This window comes from Ostrea edulis, chromosome 5, assembly GCF_947568905.1.
Source record: "Ostrea edulis chromosome 5, xbOstEdul1.1, whole genome shotgun sequence".
In the NCBI taxonomy this organism is placed as follows: domain Eukaryota; kingdom Metazoa; phylum Mollusca; class Bivalvia; order Ostreida; family Ostreidae; genus Ostrea; species Ostrea edulis.
The window spans coordinates 17,667,343-17,692,629 of NC_079168.1; the positions used below are offsets into that span (position 1 = coordinate 17,667,343).

Genomic DNA, 25,287 nt, shown 5'->3' on the forward strand with positions numbered 1-25,287 from the left:
TTTTTTTAAAAATTCATATTTGATAACTTCAGAGCAAATTGGTCTACTTGTGAAAATAATTTTTTCAAAAGATTAATTCAATTTTAGCTACATGTAGTGTGTATTATTATGTAATATAATATATACATATCTTTCTACCCGCAACTTTATGTAATTATAAATTTGATTGAATGATGTTTTCCGACACACTCAACAATTTTTCAGTTATCTGGTGGTGCCCAGGTTTTATTGGTGGAAGAGAGAACCCAGATACAATGTACCTGGGAAGAGACCACCAACCTTCCGAAAGTAAACTGGGAAACTTTCTCACTTACTGGCGCGAGCGAGATTCGAACCCGCGCCGACAGAGGTGAGAGGCCGTGTGATTTTGAGCGTGATACTCTAACCACTCTGCCACGGAGGCCCCTTGTAATATATTAGACTAATGCGTGATAATTCGTTATAAGTAACAAAATTATATCCTTAATAAATGTAATAAATTTACCTTACAACGTTAGGGAATTATATTTGTCAAACAATAAGAAACAATATGTAAAACAAATTAAAGCATTTATGATGATTTGTAACAGTATCTGTTTAAAAACACATAATTATTATGGATTTAAAATATGGACAAATATATAAATGCAAAATACAGCAATGACAAACCACTATGCTATAAATCAACAACCAAGGATTAATCCACTCGTTATTTTCGTTAATGAATTGAATACTATCATAAAATGTCTATGAAAATACACTTAAATTAATGTATTCTGTGTGATGGCAATTTACACAATCATAAAGGATGACCACTCGCTCCATCAAATAGCTAGCATTCTTTGGCAAATAAGTTTGGTCCTACATACATGTACAATTCAAAAGTAGGAAAAAAGCTAACAACAATACCGAGTATCTAATCTGATAAAAACAAACTGTTAATATTTATACATGTGCATATCAATATTGTTTCACATAAGTACCTGATGCAATCATTTCATGTAAATAAAAGGTGAAGATAACGAATTTCCATAAGGAATACAAAATACAGTCTAACTTTGTTATCTCGAACTTGACGGAACAAAGAGTAAACTTCAAGATATCGGAGTATTCAAGATAAAGAGGGTAAAGATATTAAAGAAAACGAAGAGGGTTGGTCAAACACGGACCCCTGGATATATTAGAGGTGGGATTAGGTGCCTAGGATAAATAAACAAACATGATATGCAATGCATCATCAACAGTAAAAAAAAAAAAAAGAAAAAAAAAAAAAGTTCGCTCTATGTCGCTGACATCTGTTCAATGAGTAAATTAACATTTTACTAAAATGGTGGGATACCATAATAAAACTTCACAATAGCTGCAGCATTTTGAAAGACTCGTTGGTGATTCTACAGATACAACAGTTGTCCACATGTCCTAGGTTCCATGAGGATACATTACATCCACGTACTCTGGAAAAAACAAGCAGAAAAACATAAAAATATGATACTCAAACATGAAAACATGCAGATAGACATAAAAATATGATACTCAAACATGAAAACATGCAGATAGACATAAAAATATTATACTCAAACATGAAAACATGCAGATAAACATCAAAATATTATACTCAAACATTATGAAAATATGCAGATAAACATCAAAATATTATACTCAAACATGAAAATATGCAGTTAAACATAAAAATATTATACTCAAATATTATGAAAACATGCAGATAAACATAAAAATGTTATATTTACACACAATAAATAAACAGCAGAAAAACATAAACATTATATTCGTTACTAGCTTGAAAATACGGATGTATATTTAATTGCTGGGATAAAATTTAGAAATTCATTTCAAAATTAAGGATTATCTCCCTCATGCATAGTCCTATCCTTGGACGAATTTGGCTCCAGTTTTTTTGGCACTCTAGTTTTCCTTTTACCTCTTACAAGTTTATTATTATTTCGAATTTCCAAAATTTCGGCTTGAGCATCACTGAAGAGACATTATTTGTCGACATGCGCAGCTGGTGCATCAAAATTGGTACCGTATAAGTTTTACATTCACACACTAGAAATAAACAAACAGAAAAACATAATATCATATTCACTCTCCTGGTGCATAAATCATATTCACACATTAGAAAAACGTGCAGATAAAGATAAAATCATTCTATATTCACACATTACAAAAATACATGCAGATACATACCAACACTACATTCACACATTAGAAAAACACATGCAGATACATACCAACACTACATTCACACATTAGAAAAACACATACAGATACAAAACATATTAACACATCAGAAAGAACATGCTCCTTGCTTAGAGATATATATCTTGCTTAGTGAAAGTAATTTTTCAAAACTAAATATATTAGTTTATTGTAAAGCAAGTACTGTGATCAAAATTATAAGTATGAAAGGTGAGGATATTACTTAATATGACATACGCTAAATATTGCAGTGTGTAACACATAAAAGAGAAATCTGATTCTCGAAATGAAATTAAGAAAATTAAGATTAATAAAGCAATATTACACACCATCATAATCTATTTTGCCATCCCCGTTCTTGTCAGCGTTCTCCATCATTTCGTCGACCTCATGGTCGGTCAGGGTTTCGCCCATCTTCGTAAGAACCTCTCGTAACTCCTCTCGAGTTATGAATCCATCCCCATTGATATCAAATACTCGAAATGCTTTTTTCAGATCATGTTTGATCTCGTCTGGCTTTTTGTAAGATCGCTTAATGAAAGCCAAAAATTCTTCGAATTCGATTGTGCCGTTACCTGAAAAGACAATGTCCTGCTTATTAATTCTCTTTAATTGTTCCTAAAAAATCTAATTAAAGTGTTTAGTTTCGTATAGCCATTACATCAGACAAATTAATTTTACATCATCTTCATTACAACGCTCTTACAAAGAGTACGATGAATAGGAATACGTTAATTATAAAGCGTACTATATGATAGTAATCATCTTGATTTTGATTATAATATTTGCTATATCGTGTGTTTACAACCACCCCTTTCCCAAATCTTTTATCAGTAACTCTGTAGACACATGATACAAACAATCGCATGTACTATTGTTCTATTTAATATAGGCAGATATTATTTGCCAGCATTGTGATGTTTTCGTGATATTGGTATTTATAATAAATTCTCTTTTCAACAAATTTTGAATCACTGTTATGTCTGGGTTAAAAAATACCAAAAGATCATATGAAGAATACGTTTACATAAATCATTAGTGGGATGATAGTAAGTGCAATTTACCTGATATATAATATCTAATGGAATCAATGAACATTGATTGATTGTATATTGTATAACGTCCCTCTCGAGAATATTTCACTCATATGGAGACGTCACCATTACCGGTGAAGGGCTGCAAAATGTAGGCCTAGGCTTTTGAGCAGGGAGGGATCTTTATCGTGCCACACCTGCTATGACACGGGACCTCGGTTTTTGCGGTCTCATCCAAAGGACCGCACCATTTAGTCGCCTCTTTCGACAAGCAAGGGGTACTGAGGTCCTATGCTAACCCGGATCCCCCGCTGACAACTTACCGTCATTGTCCACTTCTTGCATCATGTCATCTATCTCTTTCTTTGTAGGGTTAAGACCAAGCATGCGTAGAGCAGTTCCCAGCTCCGAATCATCAATTTTGCCGTTCTTGTCTCTGTCGAAATCATTGAAGACACTCTGTGCCTCCACTGTTAAAACTGTCAAGGACATAGTTCAATGAATATTGTATCGTTAAAACGTCAGCTGACAATAATAAAGGTGTTATACAAACAAACCTGTGGTGGATGGCACAGTGGAAGTATCTCGATGCTTTGTTGACATTATATAATCCTAAAATTATTATTAAAGGTATGTAAATATATCGTATATATTATGAATACATAATGATAATAAAATTGACATTAGCTTATGTTTTTCTTTTGTCTTTAAGCACGGTGGTCATGACTCGGAAGTGACCTTTCCACTACACTTAGTTGAAAATGCCTCTACTTCATTATGTAAACAATGGACACAGGGGGTAATTACTGCATAATCAACATCGACGCTTATACAAAATCCATTGCTTCCCTGAGTAAAAACTCATAAAAATCAACTTACCAAGAACGATAAAATCCTTATTTACATAAACTCTACCATATTTATATCCACATTATGCATAGTTTCCAACACGCCAACTAATGATTAAAAACAACATCAACAGATATTTACTTTTCGCCGATAACGGCTTACCTGAATTAATTTGTTCTTATACTGTTAGGATATCAGATTTACCTAGTCACCCCATTAAACGAACTGACTGTTGACTATTATACATGCACAGTGTCGTTCGTCAGCCATTGCAGTTTAAAACTTTCAAAGCTCCTACTCCAAAGTCACAAATAGTCAAACAACCATACCCAGTAGTGTGACCATGGACTTTTAAAAAAAAAATCCAGCCTTCTAGTTGGATGTGTGTCGCTAACTTCTAACACAACTTTAAATTGACACCATTAATTAAATGATATTATTTAAATGTCTGTTCAGAAATGCAATGACTGAAATGTGTAGTACATGCATTTCACAATTGACGCAGCTACCTTTATTCGGTATTTCGTTCCGGTTTATTACTAGCGATTCAATTCTAATCTATTGTATTACCGCAGGTATATTCACGATTCCAGATAAAATGCCAAGCAGATGATTTATGAAGAATTATAATATAGATTGTATTTTTCAAAAATAATTAGACGGTCTATTTGCAAAAGGTGATGAATTAATTGGGAAAACTTCAAGATGCACTGAAAAATGTGTGATATTTCATACGTTGACCGGTGTGGATTGATATTTATATCTAATCTTTGTCACGTTATATACGACTGAACAAAATTGATTTTCACCTATACTGTGTTAACACTGCATTAGCTCTTTATCATATGACTCCAGTTTTTGACATTAAACAAGGAAGTCTAAATGTACCCATTTTCAAAGATTGCTGTTCATAACAGTTCAGGTAAATATTTTTTTGTATGAAATTATATAAAATGAAAATAACGGTCTTTAGTTTTCAAAATCTATCAGAATCAGTGACGTAAAGTACTATTACATGCACAACTGTGAACATTATATATGTTGATAATAATTTACGACAATGTAAATAATTTTTAGATGGCTTTTTACAATACAATCCTTCTGTGTTTTAGTAAAACAGAAATGATAAAAGAATTGGATAGATTACATGACTAATAAGTTTGACAAAGCTTGTAATACCATTGTCTTAGTGAGGCTCATTATTACAACTGTATTTTAAACGAACTTCAAAAGATGAAATTCTTCAAAACCATGTTTCAGTTTTAGACACATTTAATATCCCAGTCAATGGGTCGGATGAATATGAGATACCGTACCTATACTGGATTCCTAACCTTCACAAAACTTTTTACAAAGATGCATTGCTGGATCCAGTAAATATTATATTAATCCGCTATCTTTGCTCCTCAAGAAAATATTAATAGCTGTTAAGGAGAAACTTCAAACATACATGTATTGTACCTTAACATATGCCAAAAGTGATGTAAATCAATGTGGTTTCTAAAAAGTCTAAAGAAAGTTTAGTAAATTTGAAATCACAAAACTTTTCTTAAATCAACATCAAAACGTATGACTTTTCAACACTTTACACGACCATTCCTCACGATGAATTATAGACTAGACTTTTTGACACCATAAACAGTTGCTTTTTTTAAAAAAAAAAATGGCAAAAAAAGAAATACTCATGTCTAGTGACCAGTCATTAAAAATTACTTTGTTAAACACCAATCTGATTTTACGCACAAGTAATCTGAAGTTGATATCGAAAGATGCTGGAGTTCCTCATTGACAATATCTTTGTAGTCTTTGGTGATCAGGTCTTCAAACAGTCTGTTGGAAATATCATGGACATTCTGCTCCTTTATTAGCTGACCTATCTTTATATTCTTATAAGGCAGAATTTAAAGCTTTTACATGAGAAGAAAAATGTTCACGCTGTGGCCTTCAACTCGACAACGTTTTATCTATCAACAATAATCATTTTCATTCATATGTTGAGTTCACTGGGATATACTGAATCAGAAAAATATATGTATAGTAATGAACAAAGGTGTCTCTACTAAAATTGAGAAATCTGGTGCTAGGAAAGGGGCTTAAAAATTATGCAATCATTGAAAAAGTTTCTTCTTTATTCATGAAAATCTAGTAGAAAAATTGCAAGTATAGTCATGACGATCAGGCATGCTGCTACCGATATTGTGAAATGCATGGCCACTGGGTAAGCTGTTCTGGTTCTAAGGTGAGCTAGGCTTTAAGGCTCTATTTCAAGAAATATTTTCTTGACAAATAGACATCAATAAAACTGAGTACATAGTGATAATGAAGATTGATTGATTGAATGAATATTGTTTAACGTCCCTCTCGAGAATATCTCACTCATGGAGACGTCTCCACTGCCAGTGAAGGGCTGCAAAATTTAGGTCTATGCTCGGCGATTATGGCCATTGAGCAGGGAGGGATCTTTAACGTTCCACACCAGCTATGACACAGGACCTCGGTTTTTGCGGTCTCATTCGAAGGATCGCTCCATTTAGTCGCCTCTTACGACAAGCAAGGGAGTACTGAGGACCTATTCTAACCCAGATCCCCACGGGACTGATAATGAAGAGAGAAGCCTCTGCCAAAGTTGTGAAATTCATAGCCTCTGAGTCTGGGAGATATGGCAGGGTCAATACCTTAAACCAATTATGCATCTGACAAGATAATAAGTTTATTAAATATCAAATCTTGTTTGATTTGGTTGGCCATTTAGAAGGTATTGCATCTTGCTCACTTGATTGTTAAGGCCCATGGTCCCCTCAAATTCCTTTGTTTAAAATTAAGCAATGTGAATATTTATAAGTAGACAATATAAAGATATATATGTGTGTGTGCAAGAAAATCAAAATTCACCACGACCATAAATCTGAAATATAACGATTTCAAAGCTTCGTGTTGAACGTAATTACATTTGAATGACCAAAACCTTGGCCAGAACTGAAATTTTTCAGCGACATTGGCCAACTAAAAGAGCAGTTATGTAATTCGTGACGTCATAATTATATAAACAAGGAAAAGAATGGCTGAAATCATTTATTTCCCTGTATTGACTGTTCTTAGATTAGGGAAATTATTTAAGCTTGGCATTTTGAAGAAAATGCGGTAAAAATATGGTTCTAGTCAGGGATGGGCACGATGGAGTAAAGTCAACTCGTACCCTGACCGACTCGTACCCAGGTCAACTCGTACCCAATAGGTTAACTCGTACCCAAAAAGTAAAAGTCCCAAGAATCTGGTTACGAGTTGACTCCTCCTCTTCAATTGATGACAACTCGTACCTAAGCGATATATCACTTATATGCACATACATATATTGCATTATGGGCAGATTCTTGGGTACGAGATGACTTTTTGCCTTTTGGGTGCGAGTTGACATATGGGGTACGAGTTGCCCTGGGTACGAGTCGGTCAGGGTACGAGTTGACTAAAAATCCGGCACGATTACTCAAAAATAAAATTGATTGATAATTGATTACTTGGAGGGGTTTTGTGTAATCGATTACTGTCATTTTTCTTCTGTAATCGATTACTTAGGAGGATGTAATCGATTAATAATCGATTACTTGAAGGTTGGTTAACAGAATCCAACTATTTATACACTCAAGTGAACCTGTGTATATCCTTAGCAGTATTAAATTGTGATGAACAGTCATCAACATTGATTCACTGATTTAAACAGCCTTGCCAGGAACTTCAACTATATTTCCAACTTAACAAAATGACAATATTTTAGTGCAGAGTGATTGATATGTAATTATAATTACACCACAAAATTTAGCTGCAATCGATTAAATTACGATTACAATTAATTGAAAATAGCTTCGGTTACAGATTACTGTTGATTACTTGAAAAATGTAATGATAACAATTGATTACAAATACTCGATTACGATTACCCTATGCCTGGTTCTAGTGCATTTAGCTTTTTGATGTGAGTGTTGCGATATTCTGTATGAGATTGGTTCCACTGTTATTTATGTGTTTTTTCAGACTTTATTTCATCAACATGCCATGGCCTCTGGTCCCAATGATGACAGATTAATCCTGCATCCGACTAAGGCTGGGCAGCATATTATACAGTGTGCCAATTGTCCTAAAGAAGAATTAATTGGTGCTAAGTTCTATTGCTATGATTGCAAGAAAGACCTCTGTACCAAATGTCAAGAATCGCACCCACAACGTCACAACATAAGCACATACGGAGGAGGCATTGGGGATCTAAAATTGAATTTGAAACCTTGTGAGAAATGCCAAAAGGAAGCTTCAGTATTCTGCAACGATTGTAATGTTTCCCTTTGTAAAGTATGTGTAACCCATCTCCAAAGTGAGCACACTAGCCACAATTTAGTTGATAAAGATGAACTAACGGAAAAACGACAACAGTGTATTGACAAAGTCACGAACATTCGCCACAATATTCTCCATCACTGTCAAAATTTGAAGACTGATGTAAAGAATGATATTATACATGGAAAGAAACAAATAGATGAAATGAGAGATATTGTGAATACAAATGCCGAAAGATTGAAAGATTTAGTGGAAAATGTGAGGAAAGAGTCATTGAACAAATTGCAATTACTGGAAACGTCCATGACACAGACGTTAGAACATCAGAGAAACGTTATTGACACTCACACAGGGTCTTTACATCAAACTGTTTGTGAATTTGAAGATTTAGATTGCTGTATAAGCCCAGAATCTATCAACCATTTCTATAAAGGTTGCGTATCTAAAATATCAAAAATACCGGATCTTGTCAAAGTAAGACTCCCTTCTCTGGAATCAGTATCTGATTTAAATACTGAATGTATCGAAAAATCCGTCGGAAAAATCACAAACATCGAACCTTTCTTAGGTGAATCGAGAGAAATATCTCAAAAACACAAATTATACTTCAGAAGTGAGACAGAAGCAACACTAGTTCAAAAACTTTGTGCCAATACTAAATTACTTCGAAGTTGTCGTCATATATCTCTGACTGACTATGGCGAATTCTGGGCTAATGATTACGATGGGAACCTTATGCTTGCAGATTTGAATGGAAATGTCACTACACATATAGTAACCAAAGATAAATGTTCAGGGTTTCATACTGTGACGGCAAATGGACATTTGCTTTGTACAGACGAAGTGAAGAAAGAAATATTTCGAATTCCCAGATATGGTGATTATAAAATCCGTGGAAAAGAAACACTCATTGCCAATCCGACATGGAATCCTATAAGCATTTATTGCTGCAAACATTCTGGTGATATCTTAGTAGGATCGTTCAAAGACAAGAATTTGGGCGCAAGTGTAACCCGATTTAACATGTTCGTAGCGCAGACTCAGCAGATCTTCTCCTCTGATTACAAGTATCCGCATTACATTACTGAAAATCATAATGGAGATATTTGCGTTTCAGACTCGAAGACGTGTGGAGTAATTGTTCACAATAGATTGGGTGAACATCGCTTCACCTACACAAGGCGTGGTTCTAACCAGAAACTCTTTCCGAGCGGTATCTGCTGTGATATACTACGTAACATATTAGTTTATGATGGAAACAGCAAAGCCATTCTTATATTGGACAGTGATGGAAGGTTTCTGTCAACATTTATCAGCTTGAAGTCGGAATGGACTGGGCTTATCTCCCATACAAGAGGACTTGCGATAGACAATGATTATAATCTCTGGATTGGTGGCAGTCATTCAAACACAATCCAGATTTTCTCATACCTCAAGAGAATACAAGATACTAGTGTGTGAATTTATGACGTAAACAGATATCCGTAGACTCCCAACACTGTATTCTTAGTCTTTTTCATCATAACCATTGTATTGAAAACTTCTTTGATGGAGTGAAAGAAAATAATCTTTAACTATATTTTTCCACTTTTGAAAAACATTTCATCCCCAATTGCATTTGATTTGGTGTGGGGGATATTTCTGTTAGACTTTCACATACCCCCTTCTCTCTCATACGTTCATGGATAATAGCCATTTTGACTTTTAAAAGATAAAATCAATTCTGGATTAAATTCAAAAGAATGCAATGAACAAGATATCGTCAATTAAATTGGATTGCATGACATTAGAGAAGACTTACATTTGTACACAATGGATGAATTTTGTTTCTAGTTATTTCACTATTATATTACCTTTATACATTTTTCGTCAATGAGTGATTGGTGTATTTTTCTAACACAATTATTAGAGATCAGAAAAACATGGAGAAATATGAAAACTATTGTCACACTGTAAAGTTATCCAACTTGAAAGATGAATATTAGACATGTATACAATTATGGTGAATTTTTGTATGCTTTTCAGTGAAATGTTCATTTTAAACTCTGCTTTTAATATTATATGTTCCCTAACTGTAAGCAGGGGCGAATCCAGGAATTGCGGTTAGGGGGGGGTGCAACTTTATGGGGTCTGGGGGCAACCTTGACCCTCAGTGGGTCCAAGCCAATACCTTGGTGGGGACCAGGGGGCAAAGCCCTGGTGGGGGCCAGGGGGCAAAGCCCCCGAAACCTCCTGGATTTTACAGATTTTATAGGGCTTCAAATATGTTTCTTATGTCGTCAATTTTACTATTTTCTGTCATTTTTGATAGATGATTGATTGATTGAATATTGTTTAACGCCCCTCTCGAGAATATTTCACTCATATGGAGGTGTCACCATTGCCGGTGAAGAGCTGCAAAAATTTACGCCTATGCTCGGCGCTTATGACCATTGAGCAGGGAGGGATCTTTGTCGTGCCACACCTGCTGTGACACGGGGCCTCGATTTTTGCGGTCTCATTCGAAGGACCGCCCCATTTAGTCGCCTCTTACGACAAGCAAGGGGTACTGAGGGCCTATTCAAACCCGGATCCCCTCGGGATATTTTTTTTGATAGAGGGAAATCAATAAAAGTTTAAGGGTTTTGGATAAAATGTAAGTTCTCCCAATAAAGGTAATTCAATAAATCAAAAAAAATTGTCATTTATTCCTCTGAAATCCACTTGTTTCTTTCATCGTTTACATGTTTCTAAACAAGAGATCAGGATTTACCTTAAATTTAGAAATTTTAGGGGGCGCCAGCTGCGCCCCCTTAAATCCACCACTAGTAAGTCATGATCATTATTCGATTTTATTTATAAAATCGAATAATGGTTATGACTTACCAGTGGCGTTTCATTATATATTAGGTAAGTTTCTAAGTGACCTATTCAGAAAATTGGTGACAGAACCTTTCTGAAGTCAATGAGAGAATGTCTCGGAAGAAAGAAAGCGTTTCAAGTTCCCTTCGTATGCAGTCGGTGACTCAAGTTAGTGAAAAGTTTGTAATCAAATGCCGTGTGACGGTAGTGGCGGAATTGTCCTGTGTCTCGTAAATAATTAGTAATTATTACTCTTATGTCATTTCGGATTTACTACAGCAGAATTCCAGGTTAAATCAAACATCTAAAAGTTATGATCGTCAAGTGTTTAATCCTAAATCCGACCAAAGAGAACTCTCGCAGTATAGCTAGCCCAGCTCGAGGTTTTGAGTGATCATGTGCTTTTTTTCTCATGTGAAATTCATATAACAGCACCATTTCGGTGGTATTTCCACTTTTTCCAATAAGGGGAATCCAATTTCCAACGAATTCTACAGAATGACCGTGTCTATTCAGGCACGAGAGTCACTCCGTAACTCCCCAAAATATTTTATTTCGAAGATCATCGGATAATGGGGATATGATTTTTGACCATTTTCAAGTTTGGTTTTAATCTTCAGAACCAATCACCAATCTGGACATAAGTAGCTTTTCTATAGCTCCGTATAAATCTTATAAAGTGATTTAAAATTACACATGGTCTACCCGTTTCTGTAGCTCTGTGTAAATCTAAAGTTCTTCAGAAATGGTGAGGAATAAGAATTTTGGCCTTGCTGTCGCTGATACGATGCTATGCAACAGCTCTACTATACAAGAGGGTATACGTTCCTCCGAGAATTTTTCATTCATACTGAGACGTCACCAGTGTAGATGAAGTACATGTACTACAATTAACGCTCGGGCCGTAACAGTGAGAGTTCTTTAAAATGTCAACGTCTGCCCTCTTGTGGTCATATTCGCATATTCGAGAGACCCGTGATTCTCACTTTTAAATACCGAGAGTTTGGCAAAGGAGCAATCACTACCTATGTTAACGTCTTAGGTTTGACATAATATGTTTGTAACATGTGCACAGTGTCCAGTAGTGTCAGAGTGCTCTCGGAGACGTAAACAGATACAACCAAACTCCTTGACTCGACCCGAAATATTTATCATCCGTGGCATAACCGTTACCCGTTTTCTGGGTAGTGAAATAAAAAATTGATTCCCGCTTGAGTAATACGTGTTGTCTTGACTGTATATGTATAACCTACCGTGGATATGAAAGTATCGTCTGGTAACTGGTTGACCTTGATTTCATAAGAAGCAGGCCTTGAAATTATAAGATACTCCTACCCTAGCTGTGGAAATTTTAATTACTCTTAGGAGAAATGACATCACCGACGAAGAAAATATAAACTTTTTCGATGAAAATAGAAATTATAATATTGCCACTGTTTTAACAAATAAACCTTTTAGACATACATATTATATTGTTACTCTTACTATATGGCATTTCAGAAAATATTGAAGAAATATTGATTCGGTGGTTATTTTTTAATATTGATATTGGATATCTAACCATGCATGCAATATTAGTTGACTTTTAAGGATGATGCCAGTCTAACAAATTAATGCATACAAGATGAATGATATTGTATTGTTTTTGTTAAACATCCCATTCGAGAATTGCTCACTCACTATACAGACATCCCCAGCTTTTGGTGAAGTACCACTATGTCAGACCCACTCATGGTGCTCAGGATAGGAGCAGTGATGGTTCTGTATCGTGTCAACGTCTACGGGACACAGGGCCTCCGTCTATATAAAACCTATTACGACCGGTCGCGGTAGCTAGTGGTAGAGCGTTCGCTTCGTAACCAGGAGGTCGTGAGTTCGAGTCCTGCCAGTGCCATGTTTACGAATTGTAAAGCATAACCTTGCCGTTTAAAAGTGGTGATTGTCAACAAGTTTACACCTATCATTTTACCCTGACCAACGGAGTTGTATAAGGATGCACTTCTTTCTTTACGTCCTGTCAGTCTGTCCATCCCTCTATCTGTTCCACACCAGTCTCCACAACGATGCAAAGATTATCATCTATAGATGATGGTGTCCAAATCAATGTCATATTAGCAATATTTTGGGGGGGGGGGACATTTGGCAGGGGGCGCTGAGCAGCGGCAGGAGTATTTCATAAGGTATCGGTGATCGTATTTTTCATAGTTTAAAACCGAGTTATGAAATAATTGCAAGATAAAATCTTGATTTAATGAAATAATGCCACAAGAGTATTGAGGTAATGACATATTACAGCTGTTCAATAATATCATTAGTACGCATTGTTTCACGGTAGTTCAAATATAGCACCTATTGATCAATATCAATAGCTTCTTTGAGAATGATCGAGGATTTTCAACTGTGCCGCGACGTCCTACAAAAGTGTTGTTCACACTAAGTACCCGTGAATAGAGGGATTTATCAAAAATAAAAGCAGTGGATCGCAAGTTGCATGCAATCAATAAAATTTATTGAAAATAAATTAAACATAAAGTAATATATGTTTTGCATTAAATATACAACACTTCGAAATGACGATTTATAATGAAATTGATATACATGTATTTATGTATTGCAACAAACAACAGGTTGTGGAATCAATGTCAGATTATAATTTAGTTAGGATCAGTAACAACATCACAAACATTACCTAGGTACTCATCACTGCTACATATTCTACAACAAGAAAAAAAAAATACCCATTACTTATTTCATTGAGCCTATCCGTTCATACAATTTTCATTCGAAATAAAATACAAGTAATTTTAATTTACATATCTTTTATAGATATTAAATCATACCTTCATAATTAATTTTTCCGTCTTCATTCTGGTCTGCTTTTCGAATCATTTCCTCCGCTTCCTCTTCCGAGAGCCTTTCACCCATTTTTGTCATAACCGATTTCAGTTCTTCCCGTGTTATAAAACCATCGCCATTTGTGTCCAATGTCTTAAAGGCTTCCGTGAGACTACACTTTATTTCCTCTGGATCTCTGTGCGTCTTTTTCGCGAATTTCAAAAATTCTTCAAAATCAATTTTTTTGTTCCCTGAAATTTGAATGTATTTCTTTGTAAAATGCTCATAATTTATGAAATTAATGCATACTAAACGATGGGCTATACAAGCATTGGAGCACAATACAGTATATGACAATACTACTCGGATTATCGCGACAAAATGCAATGAATTGTTGATACTGAGTAACAAATTCCAATAAAAGAAATCGTTGGTCTTTTCTGTTGGTGTAAGCATTACAAAGAATCATAATTCGGGTAAACGTGCATTTATAATATACATGTGTATATCATAAGTTCCTCGTATGCTGAATATCATTTCCAGCTGTAACCTTGTTCGTGAGAACAGTGTTTCATATTTTTCCTATGTCAGAATTTCAGTATTATACTCAGTCCTCTATAGCATACCAATACAGTATATATTGTTATCCAGAAATATGATGTCGACATCAATATAAGCTTGACTCAACGTCTGTGGTCGTGCATTAGGAAAACACTGTTGCTAATACTATAAATTATACACGGAAATGTTCTCCCGCCATTGTATGAACAATTATTATACCTTTACTGATTTATTTTTACCATATAAATACAATTTATTCTGTTTTTAATGTTTGTATCGGTACATGTATATCAAATCACGGCAAGATTTGGATGACCCTTGAGCAAACCTCGGGGAAATGCCTTGATCTCTAGAAACTGGAATCTTCCTAACTCCCTCAGTAATATACCTTAACTGTATACTGTCAGCTGGCTCAAATCAAAGGATTTAGACTTTAATCAGTGAAAGTTATATCAAAATAATGTACAGATTTCCAAGACAAAAAACATTTTTTTTTCTAGAGACATTAAGAAAAAAACAGGTAAGCTAAACTTTTTTTTCTATATGAGAGGATATGCATGTATGTGTATAATCAAGAAAAACTGTAAATTAAAAGTTGCTATTTTTCTACTTTCATTTTCAGTAATCATCACATTGTTTTGGTACAACACGTGTATGTTCCTTCATGTAGAGAAGCAACTGCAAGATCAACTTCCTTTCTATTGGTGCTTAAAGAAAAACGATTTCAAGTATTTATTGTAAAAGAATTGTTGAAATTATGGTAAAAATGTGAAAAAATTAATGGCAACAATGACAGCTGACAGACAGTACGACATGGAATTGAAAGTTAGTTTCACCTCGCCTACCGTATGATGCTTTAAAACAACGGTCCTATACTTCATCGATGTTATACTTAAGAAATGAATTCATTTTTGAAATATACATGAGAATATGAACTGTGACGCTTTACGCCTGCGTACTCAATGAAGCGGGAAGCGTTGCTATTTATATCTTCATGTATTTTCAAAAACGAATTTTTTTCTTATAGATACATTCTATTTTCTTTTCTGTCGAAGAATTACCAGTCGTATTTATCAAGATTCATACGCACATCGTTCACATTCATGAGGAAATGGCTATCATTTCAATTGTAAAAGATATGGAAGTCAAAAACATTGGAAAAGTGAATATGATTGAATATTATGTGCATATTTCATTGGATATATACAGACAATATATTACCATCTTTGTCTACCTCTCCAATCATAGACTGAATTTTCTGAAGAGAAGGATTCAGACCCATTCTTTTTAATGCTGTACCCAGTTCAGATGCATCAATGTAGCCGTCTCCATCGTTGTCAAATTCATTAAATACTGGCTTGGCCTCTGCAAATTTAAAGCTTTCTAGTTTATAATGAGTTGCTCTTAGAGTGACGAAGCTTGACGTTAAAACTCCTTTCTCCATAAAATAAATGAAACCTTAAGTAAAATATTTAAATATTAGTTGGTATTTTGTTCCCAAGCAGTATTCATTGTGCGATCCACACATGTGTACTTATAAAAAGATTTAAAGTACATTAAAAAGCGTATCCTACCCTGTAGTTTATTTACGTTTACGTCCATATTTCATTGAGGTTTTATATCATAAACAGCAATAGACGCTTACACCAAAAGGCACGGGCAATCCAGGACAACGGTGAAACCTACAAAATCTAAGCACAGTGTGTCTTCAAAAGCATGGGGATGTAAAATAAAAATCGAAATGTATCTCTGAGTATATTAATCAACCGTTAGACTTACCTAATTACTTCTCCGCCGTCATTATAGCAATCTCTTGCTCTCAGTTTTCCTTTCCTCGTATTGTGTGTATTGCTATGTTGACGCTGTTTAACTGATCGTTGCAAAATTACCTATACGTTTCCGTTTGGGATTTAAATCTACGGGTATTATGAGCTAAGATATTGCTGCGTAGTGTTGAATAGCTCATGTGTAATGCAGGTTTAATTGAATGTTGTGTAAAACCCTTATATTGATTGCTGGTAATGGTTGTATTTGAAATCATCAACCAGGCATGTTATACATGTGTGTAACTACTCAGGCGGATTTTTTCTGGCGTTGTAATTCATCCACATTGAATTAGAATTAATCCGTGGTCGAATAAACTCAATGAAAAACTTGACAAAGACCTTTCCCTAATCGGAGTTCAATATACGACGGCATGTATGTATTTGAATCGTATGAAGATCAGATAATGGCAGAAATGAAATAAAAAGTGACTATTACATCTTTCACATATGTGCCTTCAAGTTACCATCATTTATTGTAAAGGAATCTTACAACTTAATGTGCTGATAATAAGCATTTTACTCAAAACTACACATTGTTGAAAGAGTAATTAAAATGCCGGATATCTTTCGATTTCTAATCAACTGACTCCTGTATCTACATAAGTATGTGCAGTTTACAAACATATATTCGCCTGTTGTATTATTCACTTAGACTCAAAGGTTAGTTAAGTTTAAACTGACAGTTAGTGTCTATGGACGTGCGTAATTTTAAAAAAGAAGTGGAGAATCCCCAGCATTGCAGGAAACTTAAATGACCTGCGCGTAGGCAAATATTCTTACAATGCTGTCGAATCTCCCCAAATAATGACAACAAATGCTCAATTTCATTGTTGATAATCACATCATTGTTTGTAATCACATCAACACTATCTAAACATCACGGGTCTTTCTGAGATATCTTATAAGCGGAGGTCCAGTGTTACAGAAAGCATTGAAAGTAATAAAGTAATAGTAACGATAAAGAACCTCACGGTTACGGCCCACAACGCCATGCGTGGATCAACATTTGTGACACTTTACCGAAAGCAGGTGACGTCTCTACATTGGCGGGTTGTTTCGGTGTTTTTTTTTTGTTTTTTTTTTGTTTTTGTTTTGGAATGGAGCGCAAAACAAATATAGACATGCATGTAAGCTAACAAACATAAAGTGAGAACACGAACTGGATTAGAAAATACGTCATTGGCGGAAAAGTCCAAAGTTTTTTTCTTTTGGGTTCGTGTAATAATTAACTGATATGATATTTTAGAAAATTTACAGAATTTTGCATCAAGCCTTTATTTTTGTTGATATCCTTTTCTTAAGACGACAAACAAATATTTTAGATCATGAAAATTGACAGCTGTGGTTTTCAATGTTTCTACAATCGACACATTCGTGGTTTGGTAGCATGTCAACTGCTTTACGCAACTTTTAACTCTACAACAGGAATGATAAGAGGAAATTTATTGACATTAAAAATATAGATTTGATCGCACGTTATCCGGGTATAATTCCAATGTTATTTATTACAAGTGTTTTGATTGGACAAAAATAAAGCTGAACAGGAGTTTATACATCAATAAATCCGAAAACGCGATGTATTCATACACGCCTGAAAACAAATAACATAATGAGGGGAAGCTATTCAAATTTTTGCAATTGTTAATGAAGTAAATGAATTGGAATTATAAGAATCAAACATTCTTTTTGAAGAATTTATCGATGTGTAAACTCCGGCCATTTTACTCACAAACTTAACATAAAAGTGCTTCGCACTTTTATTCAGTTTGTGAGTAAAATGTCCGGAGTTTACACATCGATAAATTCTTCAAAAAGAATGTTTAATCCTATAAAAACTTCGGTTCCTAGACAAGTAAACGTGGAAACATGTAGTACATTGTATGCTTTATAAGAGCAAATTTACCATGTAACATTCACAATAAAGATATAAACGCACGTGCTTTGACAAATATAGGTATCAAATTTTCACAGTCTTTGAATCATATGAAATATACCATACAATCATTTCCCAGACGTCATTCTGCAGAATTCTGAAAAAGATATATGCAATGTGTACTGTTAATCCATAAAACATTGATTGGAAATTACAAGTTGGGGTCTTTTCACTTTTTGACATGGTAAATCATTTTACTTAATTCATGTATGCTCTCCTGCTTGTCTGTTTAGTTAGTATAGCCTGAAAAGTACTTTTGTTGAATAATGACACTATTGAGTATATTCAATAGGAGTTACATGTATATCGTTTTTATCTGACATGGCCTAAGGAATAAAGAGATAAAAACTTGAATTTGAACATGTGAAATTCTAGTTATGACACAACACCCTCCCCCTCCGAAAAAAACACCCAACCAACTACTGAACAATCGTATTAATAATGCTTTCTTCAATAATCAAGATGTATTATATACCTTCGTAGTCTATTTTTCCATCACCATCCTTGTCGATTGCTTTAATTAATTCATTCGCTTCCTCAGGTGTAATTTTTTCACCTGTTTCTGTTAAGATGTTCTTTAGTTCAGACACAGATATGTAGCCGTTATCATCCTTGTCAAAAAGCTTGAATGCTTCGCGTATTTCATCCTCTGTGTTCGATCTTTCCAACTTATCAGCCATCATCAGAACAAATTCTTCAAAGTCAATTGAACCATTTCCTATTCAAAAAAAAAAAAACCATCCCATTATGTGAAAGTGTAAGATTAGGGAAATCTTTTTTATCGACAACACTTTGATATGATACCAAAAAAATTCATGATAATCTTTCTTTTGAGATTTTGTTATTAAATTCACCATCTTCATCCACTCCTTTGAGCATTTTTTCCAATTCAGCATCCGATGGATTTTGTCCTAGAGATCTCATTACCATCGCTAGTTCGTTGGTAGATATCGTGCCGTCTCCATCCTTATCGAAAAGGTTGAAGGTTTCTTTGAAATCTGAAAGAGAAACTTCCTGATGATACCGACTACATGTATATTGCGAAGAAATGAAGATCGAATGTCACATTTTAACTTGGTATTTCTTGGTCACACATATCTGGTAAAATTATATGCACTACCTTTCTGATCACCATTTGTCCGGCGTCCGTCCGTAGAAGTTTAACATTTTTTACTTATTCTCCAGAAACACACAGCCAATTTCAACCAAATTTGTCATTTAGTATGCTTGGGTAGTCAGGTGGTTAGAGTGCCAGCATCCCTACTGGAAACTTCCGGGTTCAATCAATCAATCAATACATGCTTTATTCTTATAAATATACAGTCATACATTAGAACTTGTGTAAAATCCTCTGGTCACATTTCACAATGTTTTGAAAATCACATTGGTCTATTACAAGGAGAAGTGTTGTCTCCCCTGTTTTTGTATTGTATGTGAATGACCTTGAAATTGAATTTATCAAAAAGGTAATCATCCGACTAATTTACAGTTATTTTAAAAGTCTTTATATTTTGATGTATGCTGATGACATGGTGTTGCTTACAGAATCGGTTATTGAATTACAAAATATGTTAAATACGCTGTAAAGTTATACAGATGAATGGAGTTTAGTTGTTAATGTAGCAAAGACTAAAATTGTTGTATTTAGAAATGGTGGGAAGATACGCACAGATGAGAAATGGGTGTATAAAGGTGAAAGTATAGAAATATTAGATCAATTTGTTTACTTGGGCGTTTTATTTAATTTTAATGGTAAAGTTTAGGTAACGCAGAAACAGTTAGCATCACAAGGTCGCAAAGCATTATTTGCCCTTAAATCAACTATAAAACAATTGTATTTAAATCAGTGTACCTTATTCTCCCTTTTCGATACCTATGTCTGTAGTATTTTGAATTACGGATGTGAAGTGTGGGGATTACATGAAGGTCCTGACATTGAAAAGGTTCACCTGGATTTTTTTTTTAAATTTGCACTTGGTGTTCGTAAAAACACTAATACAACCATGGTATATTTTGAAACAGGACGTTTACCATTGTATCATGTTCGTAATTTGAGAATGTTCAATTTTTGGTTTAAATTATTGCAGTCTGAAAATTGTACAGTTAATGCTGCATATGAATGTTTATACAATATCTGTGAAAATACAAAGCATACAAGTCGTAACTGGGCTACTTTTATCAAGGAACAACTTGATTGTTTGGGACTTAGTTATATGTGGCATGATCAACATAACTTAAATAGCCATGTTTGTTTGCCAATAATACAACAAAGATTGAAGGATCATTTTATTCAAACTCTACATAGCAACATGCAGTATGAATCAAAATGCACTATTTACAAACATTTGGTTGATAATTTTTGCTTGCAATATTACCTAGAAAAATCTATTCCTAAACTGTACAAAAAGGCTATATCCAGAATAAGGTTATCATCACATAATTTATCCATAGAAACTGGCAGGCATAAAAATGTACCACGTGAAAAAAGGTTTCGTAAAACGTGTATCACTGAAATTGAGGATTAATACCACTTTTAAATTAGTGAAAAAGATTTACTGGAGTAAACCCTCCATGTTCAAATTTATACAACTATTAAGTGTGAACAATGTTAAAAAACTTTGTAGCTACGGAAAATTTATTTGTAAAGCTCTTGAACTAAGAACAGTCTATAATATTTAATTTGTATCGTCATTCTCCTTTTTTACCATCCTTTTACTATTGTATTTACATTTGCTAGATGTATTTGTAAGAATTGGCCGTTTATTTTCAGCTTTGCAATTATTATCCATGTTCAATTTTGTTATAATGCTCAACAGGGGATGCTTACTCCTCCTAGGCACCTGATCCCGCCTCTGGTGTGTCCAGGGGTCCGTGTTTGCCCAACTATCTATTTTGTATTGCTTGTAGGAGTTATGAGATTGATCAATGTTCGTTATCTTCACCTTGCATTTATGTCTTTCGCAATAAAGAATTATTAATTATTACATTACAGAGAGGAGGGTGGAAAATACATAATACTGCATATACAACATTTACAGGAATAAATATTTTTATATTACTATGTATAAAGTGGAGAAAGATTGATTCAACAAATGAACATTACCACGAGACCAAGTTTGATCATTATGAAATCAATAAAGCTACGTAAAGTCCACACTTTTCTTTACAACAAATAGAAATTTACATAAGCTTTTAAGCAGTGCAAGATTTTTTGATGTAAATAGTTTGTGGAATTTTATGATATTTGGATTCTTTGTTAAATTATCAGACAATAAAGTTTTTCTGGCATTTGTTAAATTATGTTGTCTACACTCAAAAATGTACTGATAGTCGTTTCCTACTTTGTTTTGATTACATAAATAACAGAAACGTTGACTTCTAGGAGTGTTATTCCATCTTCCACACTAAATGGGTAGTTTAAAATTATTACATCTAAATTTACATAAAATTAGTGCGTATTTCGAGGCAGAATAGTGAGATAATTCTCGAATATCAGAGAATCTTTGAAAAGTCTGTAATTTAAACATTTTGGGAGAAAGATCAATATTACGCCTCCACTCTTGAATAAATTGGTCTATTAATATTCTTTTACCTTCCTGTTTCAGCCAAATTGGATTATATGGAAATTCTGTTGTTCACAAATATGAGAGTCCACACTCATTCAATATAATTTTGATAAATTTTAACCATTTGAAGTCTTTTTTACAAACTAATTGATATATCTTAACAGACAATGCATTTGTATATCAGTGTTACTAGAGAAATGAGGTTTCGCCCCAAAACGCTATCATTTTCATCTTAACTATTACTAAAAGATAGTATCTCCCAAGTTCACCATATATCATTCCATGTGTTGTCTTAGTACTCAAACTCAGTATATATTTACAGAATTTTAAATGCAATTTTTCAATGAATATGTCTTTTGTGAAACCCCATATCTCGCATCCGTATAATAATATTGGTTGTATTATTTTGTCGAATAAGTCTAACTGACAATCAATAGATAATCTGTGTTCTTTACATCTTGCGATGACGTAAAGCATGGCTCTTGTAGCTTTATCAAATCTTTCTTTTATATTCATTTTAAAACTTCCGGAATTTGTAAATATTTGAAACTGTCTACAACTTCTAAATTGGAACCACCATATGTGAAGGAGAGGTAACTCTTATTTGTACGTCCCTTACCAAACATCATAATTTTAGTTTTATTTGCATTGACTTTTAATTTCCAGAAGTCACAATAATACTCAAGCAATTTTTGCAACTTTTCAGGTGATTCGGCAAGTATTATAGTGTCATCAGCATTTAAAAAAAATTAATAGTTTTTCGTAGATGTACAATTCGTTCAAGAACATTTCAGAAACATGTTGTAAGCCAATGAGGTTGAAGATAAGCAGCGATCGTTTCTTTACCAAGCGTTCGTTATCAGAAGTGAAATTCATGGATTCATGGGCATTAAAACGAGATCTCGTGTCACGGTAAGCGTTGGTACGATAATGAACCCTCAATGAAACGGCATATCAACTGACGTTCCTATATGAATGATTTTCTTTTAAATTGGACCACACCATCCAAAAACTAACCCCCCCCCCCCCCAGTCAAGATAGGCTAACCTACCTTAAAATGTGTGACTTCCTTACAGTGATAATGAAAATACATGAAACATTTAGATATATGATTATGCCTGCGTGCTTACTTTCATACATATTCCACACCCAGTGTAATACAGCTGTCCACTATTGCAAAATCTCTTTGATTTTATAATCATCCTATACATGTACATGTACATCCATGTGAAATGGGAGTCTGCAATGCTCATATTAGAACAAATCGGTCAGTGTTCTCAAATTCCCCGGTATTCCTATTGTTCGGTGTGAACGTAATAACCAAGGTATACAAATCTGAGAACGAACACAATAACAAATACATACAAATGTGAAAACCTTACCTTTTCTTATTTCCGGGGATAACTGGTCTACCTAGAGGCAAAGATAAACGATGCACATTAAATCTTGAGCTTCCGTCATTAGATTTTTTTTTTGCAACAAATACATCACAAACTCTGTGTTTAAGCTTACCATGTTACATGCATGTAGGCTTCTTACAACCTTAAAAACAAGGTCATGCGAGAAGAGAAACAACTTGACAAAAGACCTTTTATCTGTGTCATTTAAATGCTTTCTGACAAGTAAATATACTCTTAAATAACACGATATTTCTTGAAGGGCCATTTCAATTTAAATTCTACATAGATATTTTGAAATTCATTTCAGGGCACAGTGAACATGTGTCACATTTTGAGGTGAAATACTTTAGGTGGACAGCAAATAAACTGAATCACGACAGACCCTTACATTGATTTATATTATTTGGCGAAGTTATAAATAAACTATATTGTAGTACATGTATAATAGTTTTAGTGCATGGTTTTAAACTGTGTAGTTTTCAATCAATTCTCAAAATAACCCTCGATTACTGTAATGCGACAAAAGTACAATTTGTATTCGAATGACAGAAGTGATAAATGGCTAGAATTCTACTTCATAAGGTAGTTTTTTGGGGGTATTTTTTATCAATTGCAAAGTGCTGATGAGTAAATAGCATCAACTAGTCATTTTCATTTGCAGAAACAGTCAATATTAAGCATATGGTCTCGAACATTTTATTTGCTATAGTTACAGACAATGAAATGTCACGGGTGCACTTAAAACTCTTAAATTATGATGATTTATTACGGTTGACATGTTGTTTTTAAGCGCGCCAAGTCATAAAGTACATGTAAACGGCATCAGGAGGCAGTTTGTATGGTTCGATGAAATGGTTCTGGTTTGAAATGAAACAAAAGTAAAGTAGTTTTAGTTCAAATCAACCTTAATACTGGTTTCAAAAACGAATGGAAAGGTTATCGAACAATTTTTGTCCTTTTTTTGTAAATTTTTGTAGAACAGCTTCATCTTCAGCGTATGTCATATATAAAGATCGGTAAAGTTGGCTACTAGTAACCAGCTACTAGTAACTGGCTACTTAAAAAGAGAAAAGTTGGCTACTAGTAGCCAGCTACTTGAACCAGGAAAAGTTAGCTACTAGTAGCCAGTTACTAGTAGCCAGCTACTAAAAGTATGAAAAGTTAGCTACTCGTAGCCAGCTACTACAAAATATAAAAGTTATAATTACTGATAGCTCGCTACCAGATAAAAGTTAATGAGTTTGAAAATTATTATCTATCAGATTTATTTCTAAAAAGGACGAGGAGTCGTATGAAATTTCATGCTCAATTATCCCCAATTACATAGCATTGCAATGCAAAATACGAATAAACTTTTTCAACTGAGTGTTTACTTTAAAAGTGATACGGATTGAATTCAGACCTTCAATCATTTGATATACCATCCATTTTGAGATATCTGCTACTTTTACAATTTGATTCGAGTTACCCTGAAATTTCAACATAAGTGTGAATACCGTAAGAAACTTTATGTTTGACTTTATGTTTGTATTAGATATCTGACGAATTTACGACTATACATATGGCAAGAAGTGATAGATGGTGTTTTGGTACTCCACGAATTTTCAGATATCGCTCTTTAGGAAATCAGTTACTTATACATTTTGATTATCGGTACAATGAAATTTCAAGATCCGTGTGAATACCTTAAGGAACTCCGTGTTTATATCATAAATTTAACTAACTTACAACGATACGTATGGCAAGTAGTGATATTGGGTATCGTGATATGTCATCAATTTTCAGATATCACGCTTAAGGAAGTCAGCTACTTATACCTTTTGATGGCAGGTAAACTGAAATTTCAAGTTTTTCGCAAATATCTTAAGGAACTCTGAGTTTGTATTAGATATCTGACGAATTTACAATTATCAAAGT

General features: G+C 34.1%; 3 protein-coding genes across 8 annotated transcripts; 1 reads left to right on the forward strand and 2 right to left on the reverse strand.

The window, feature by feature from the left end:
• Positions 1 to 532: 532 nt before the first annotated feature.
• Positions 533 to 4,570, reverse strand: LOC125649260 (uncharacterized). 6 transcript variants are annotated; one of them, XM_048876634.2, is made up of 6 exons: positions 4,287 to 4,475; positions 3,791 to 3,845; positions 3,557 to 3,712; positions 2,529 to 2,774; positions 1,919 to 2,046; positions 1,420 to 1,433 (listed from the first exon to the last, which is right to left on the reverse strand). In XM_048876634.2, the coding sequence occupies exons 2-5, from the start codon at positions 3,834 to 3,836 to the stop codon at positions 1,922 to 1,924; spliced, it is 573 nt and encodes a 190-aa protein (XP_048732591.1). In that variant the 5' UTR covers positions 3,837 to 3,845; positions 4,287 to 4,475; the 3' UTR covers positions 1,420 to 1,433; positions 1,919 to 1,921. The 6 variants fall into 6 exon arrangements, with proteins under 6 accessions (XP_056022812.1, XP_056022813.1, XP_056022814.1 ...); XM_056166837.1 differs by having other exon boundaries at positions 533 to 2,046; positions 4,245 to 4,570; XM_056166838.1 differs by having other exon boundaries at positions 533 to 2,046; positions 4,412 to 4,534.
• Positions 4,571 to 4,978: 408 nt separating this feature from the next.
• On the forward strand, positions 4,979 to 11,085 carry LOC130055166 (uncharacterized). Its single transcript, XM_056166833.1, has 2 exons — positions 4,979 to 5,004; positions 8,112 to 11,085. The coding sequence occupies exon 2, from the start codon at positions 8,133 to 8,135 to the stop codon at positions 9,867 to 9,869; it is 1,737 nt and encodes a 578-aa protein (XP_056022808.1). The 5' UTR covers positions 4,979 to 5,004; positions 8,112 to 8,132; the 3' UTR covers positions 9,870 to 11,085.
• Positions 11,086 to 13,731: 2,646 nt separating this feature from the next.
• LOC125649265 (calmodulin-alpha-like) lies at positions 13,732 to 23,537 on the reverse strand. The gene is made up of 7 exons (XM_056166008.1): positions 23,483 to 23,537; positions 23,353 to 23,383; positions 19,259 to 19,402; positions 18,880 to 19,122; positions 15,867 to 16,010; positions 14,090 to 14,335; positions 13,732 to 13,964 (listed from the first exon to the last, which is right to left on the reverse strand). The coding sequence occupies exons 1-7, from the start codon at positions 23,483 to 23,485 to the stop codon at positions 13,939 to 13,941; spliced, it is 837 nt and encodes a 278-aa protein (XP_056021983.1). The 5' UTR covers positions 23,486 to 23,537; the 3' UTR covers positions 13,732 to 13,938.
• Positions 23,538 to 25,287: the final 1,750 nt, after the last annotated feature.

What these genes read in the sequence shown, in the direction of transcription:
- LOC125649260 (XM_056166837.1), bottom strand. Translation starts at nt 3,836, where the DNA reads ATGTCAACAAAGCATCGAGATACTTCCACTGTGCCATCCACCACAG. An exon ending in GCAAGAAGTGGACAATGACG is followed by an intron (nt 2,775 to 3,556) that starts GTAAGTTGTCAG and finishes TTGTCTTTTCAG; the next exon opens with GTAACGGCACAATCGAATTC. An exon ending in TGGCAAAATAGATTATGATG is followed by an intron (nt 2,047 to 2,528) that starts GTGTGTAATATT and finishes GTTTATTTCTAG; the next exon opens with TGTGTGAATGTAAAACTTAT.
- LOC130055166 (XM_056166833.1), top strand. Translation starts at nt 8,133, where the DNA reads ATGGCCTCTGGTCCCAATGATGACAGATTAATCCTGCATCCGACTAAG.
- LOC125649265 (XM_056166008.1), bottom strand. An exon ending in ATCCCCGGAAATAAGAAAAG is followed by an intron (nt 19,403 to 23,352) that starts GTAAGGTTTTCA and finishes TTTCTCTTTCAG; the next exon opens with ATTTCAAAGAAACCTTCAAC. An exon ending in TGGAGAGGTAGACAAAGATG is followed by an intron (nt 14,336 to 15,866) that starts GTAATATATTGT and finishes TTCAAATTTCAG; the next exon opens with GGAACAAAAAAATTGATTTT.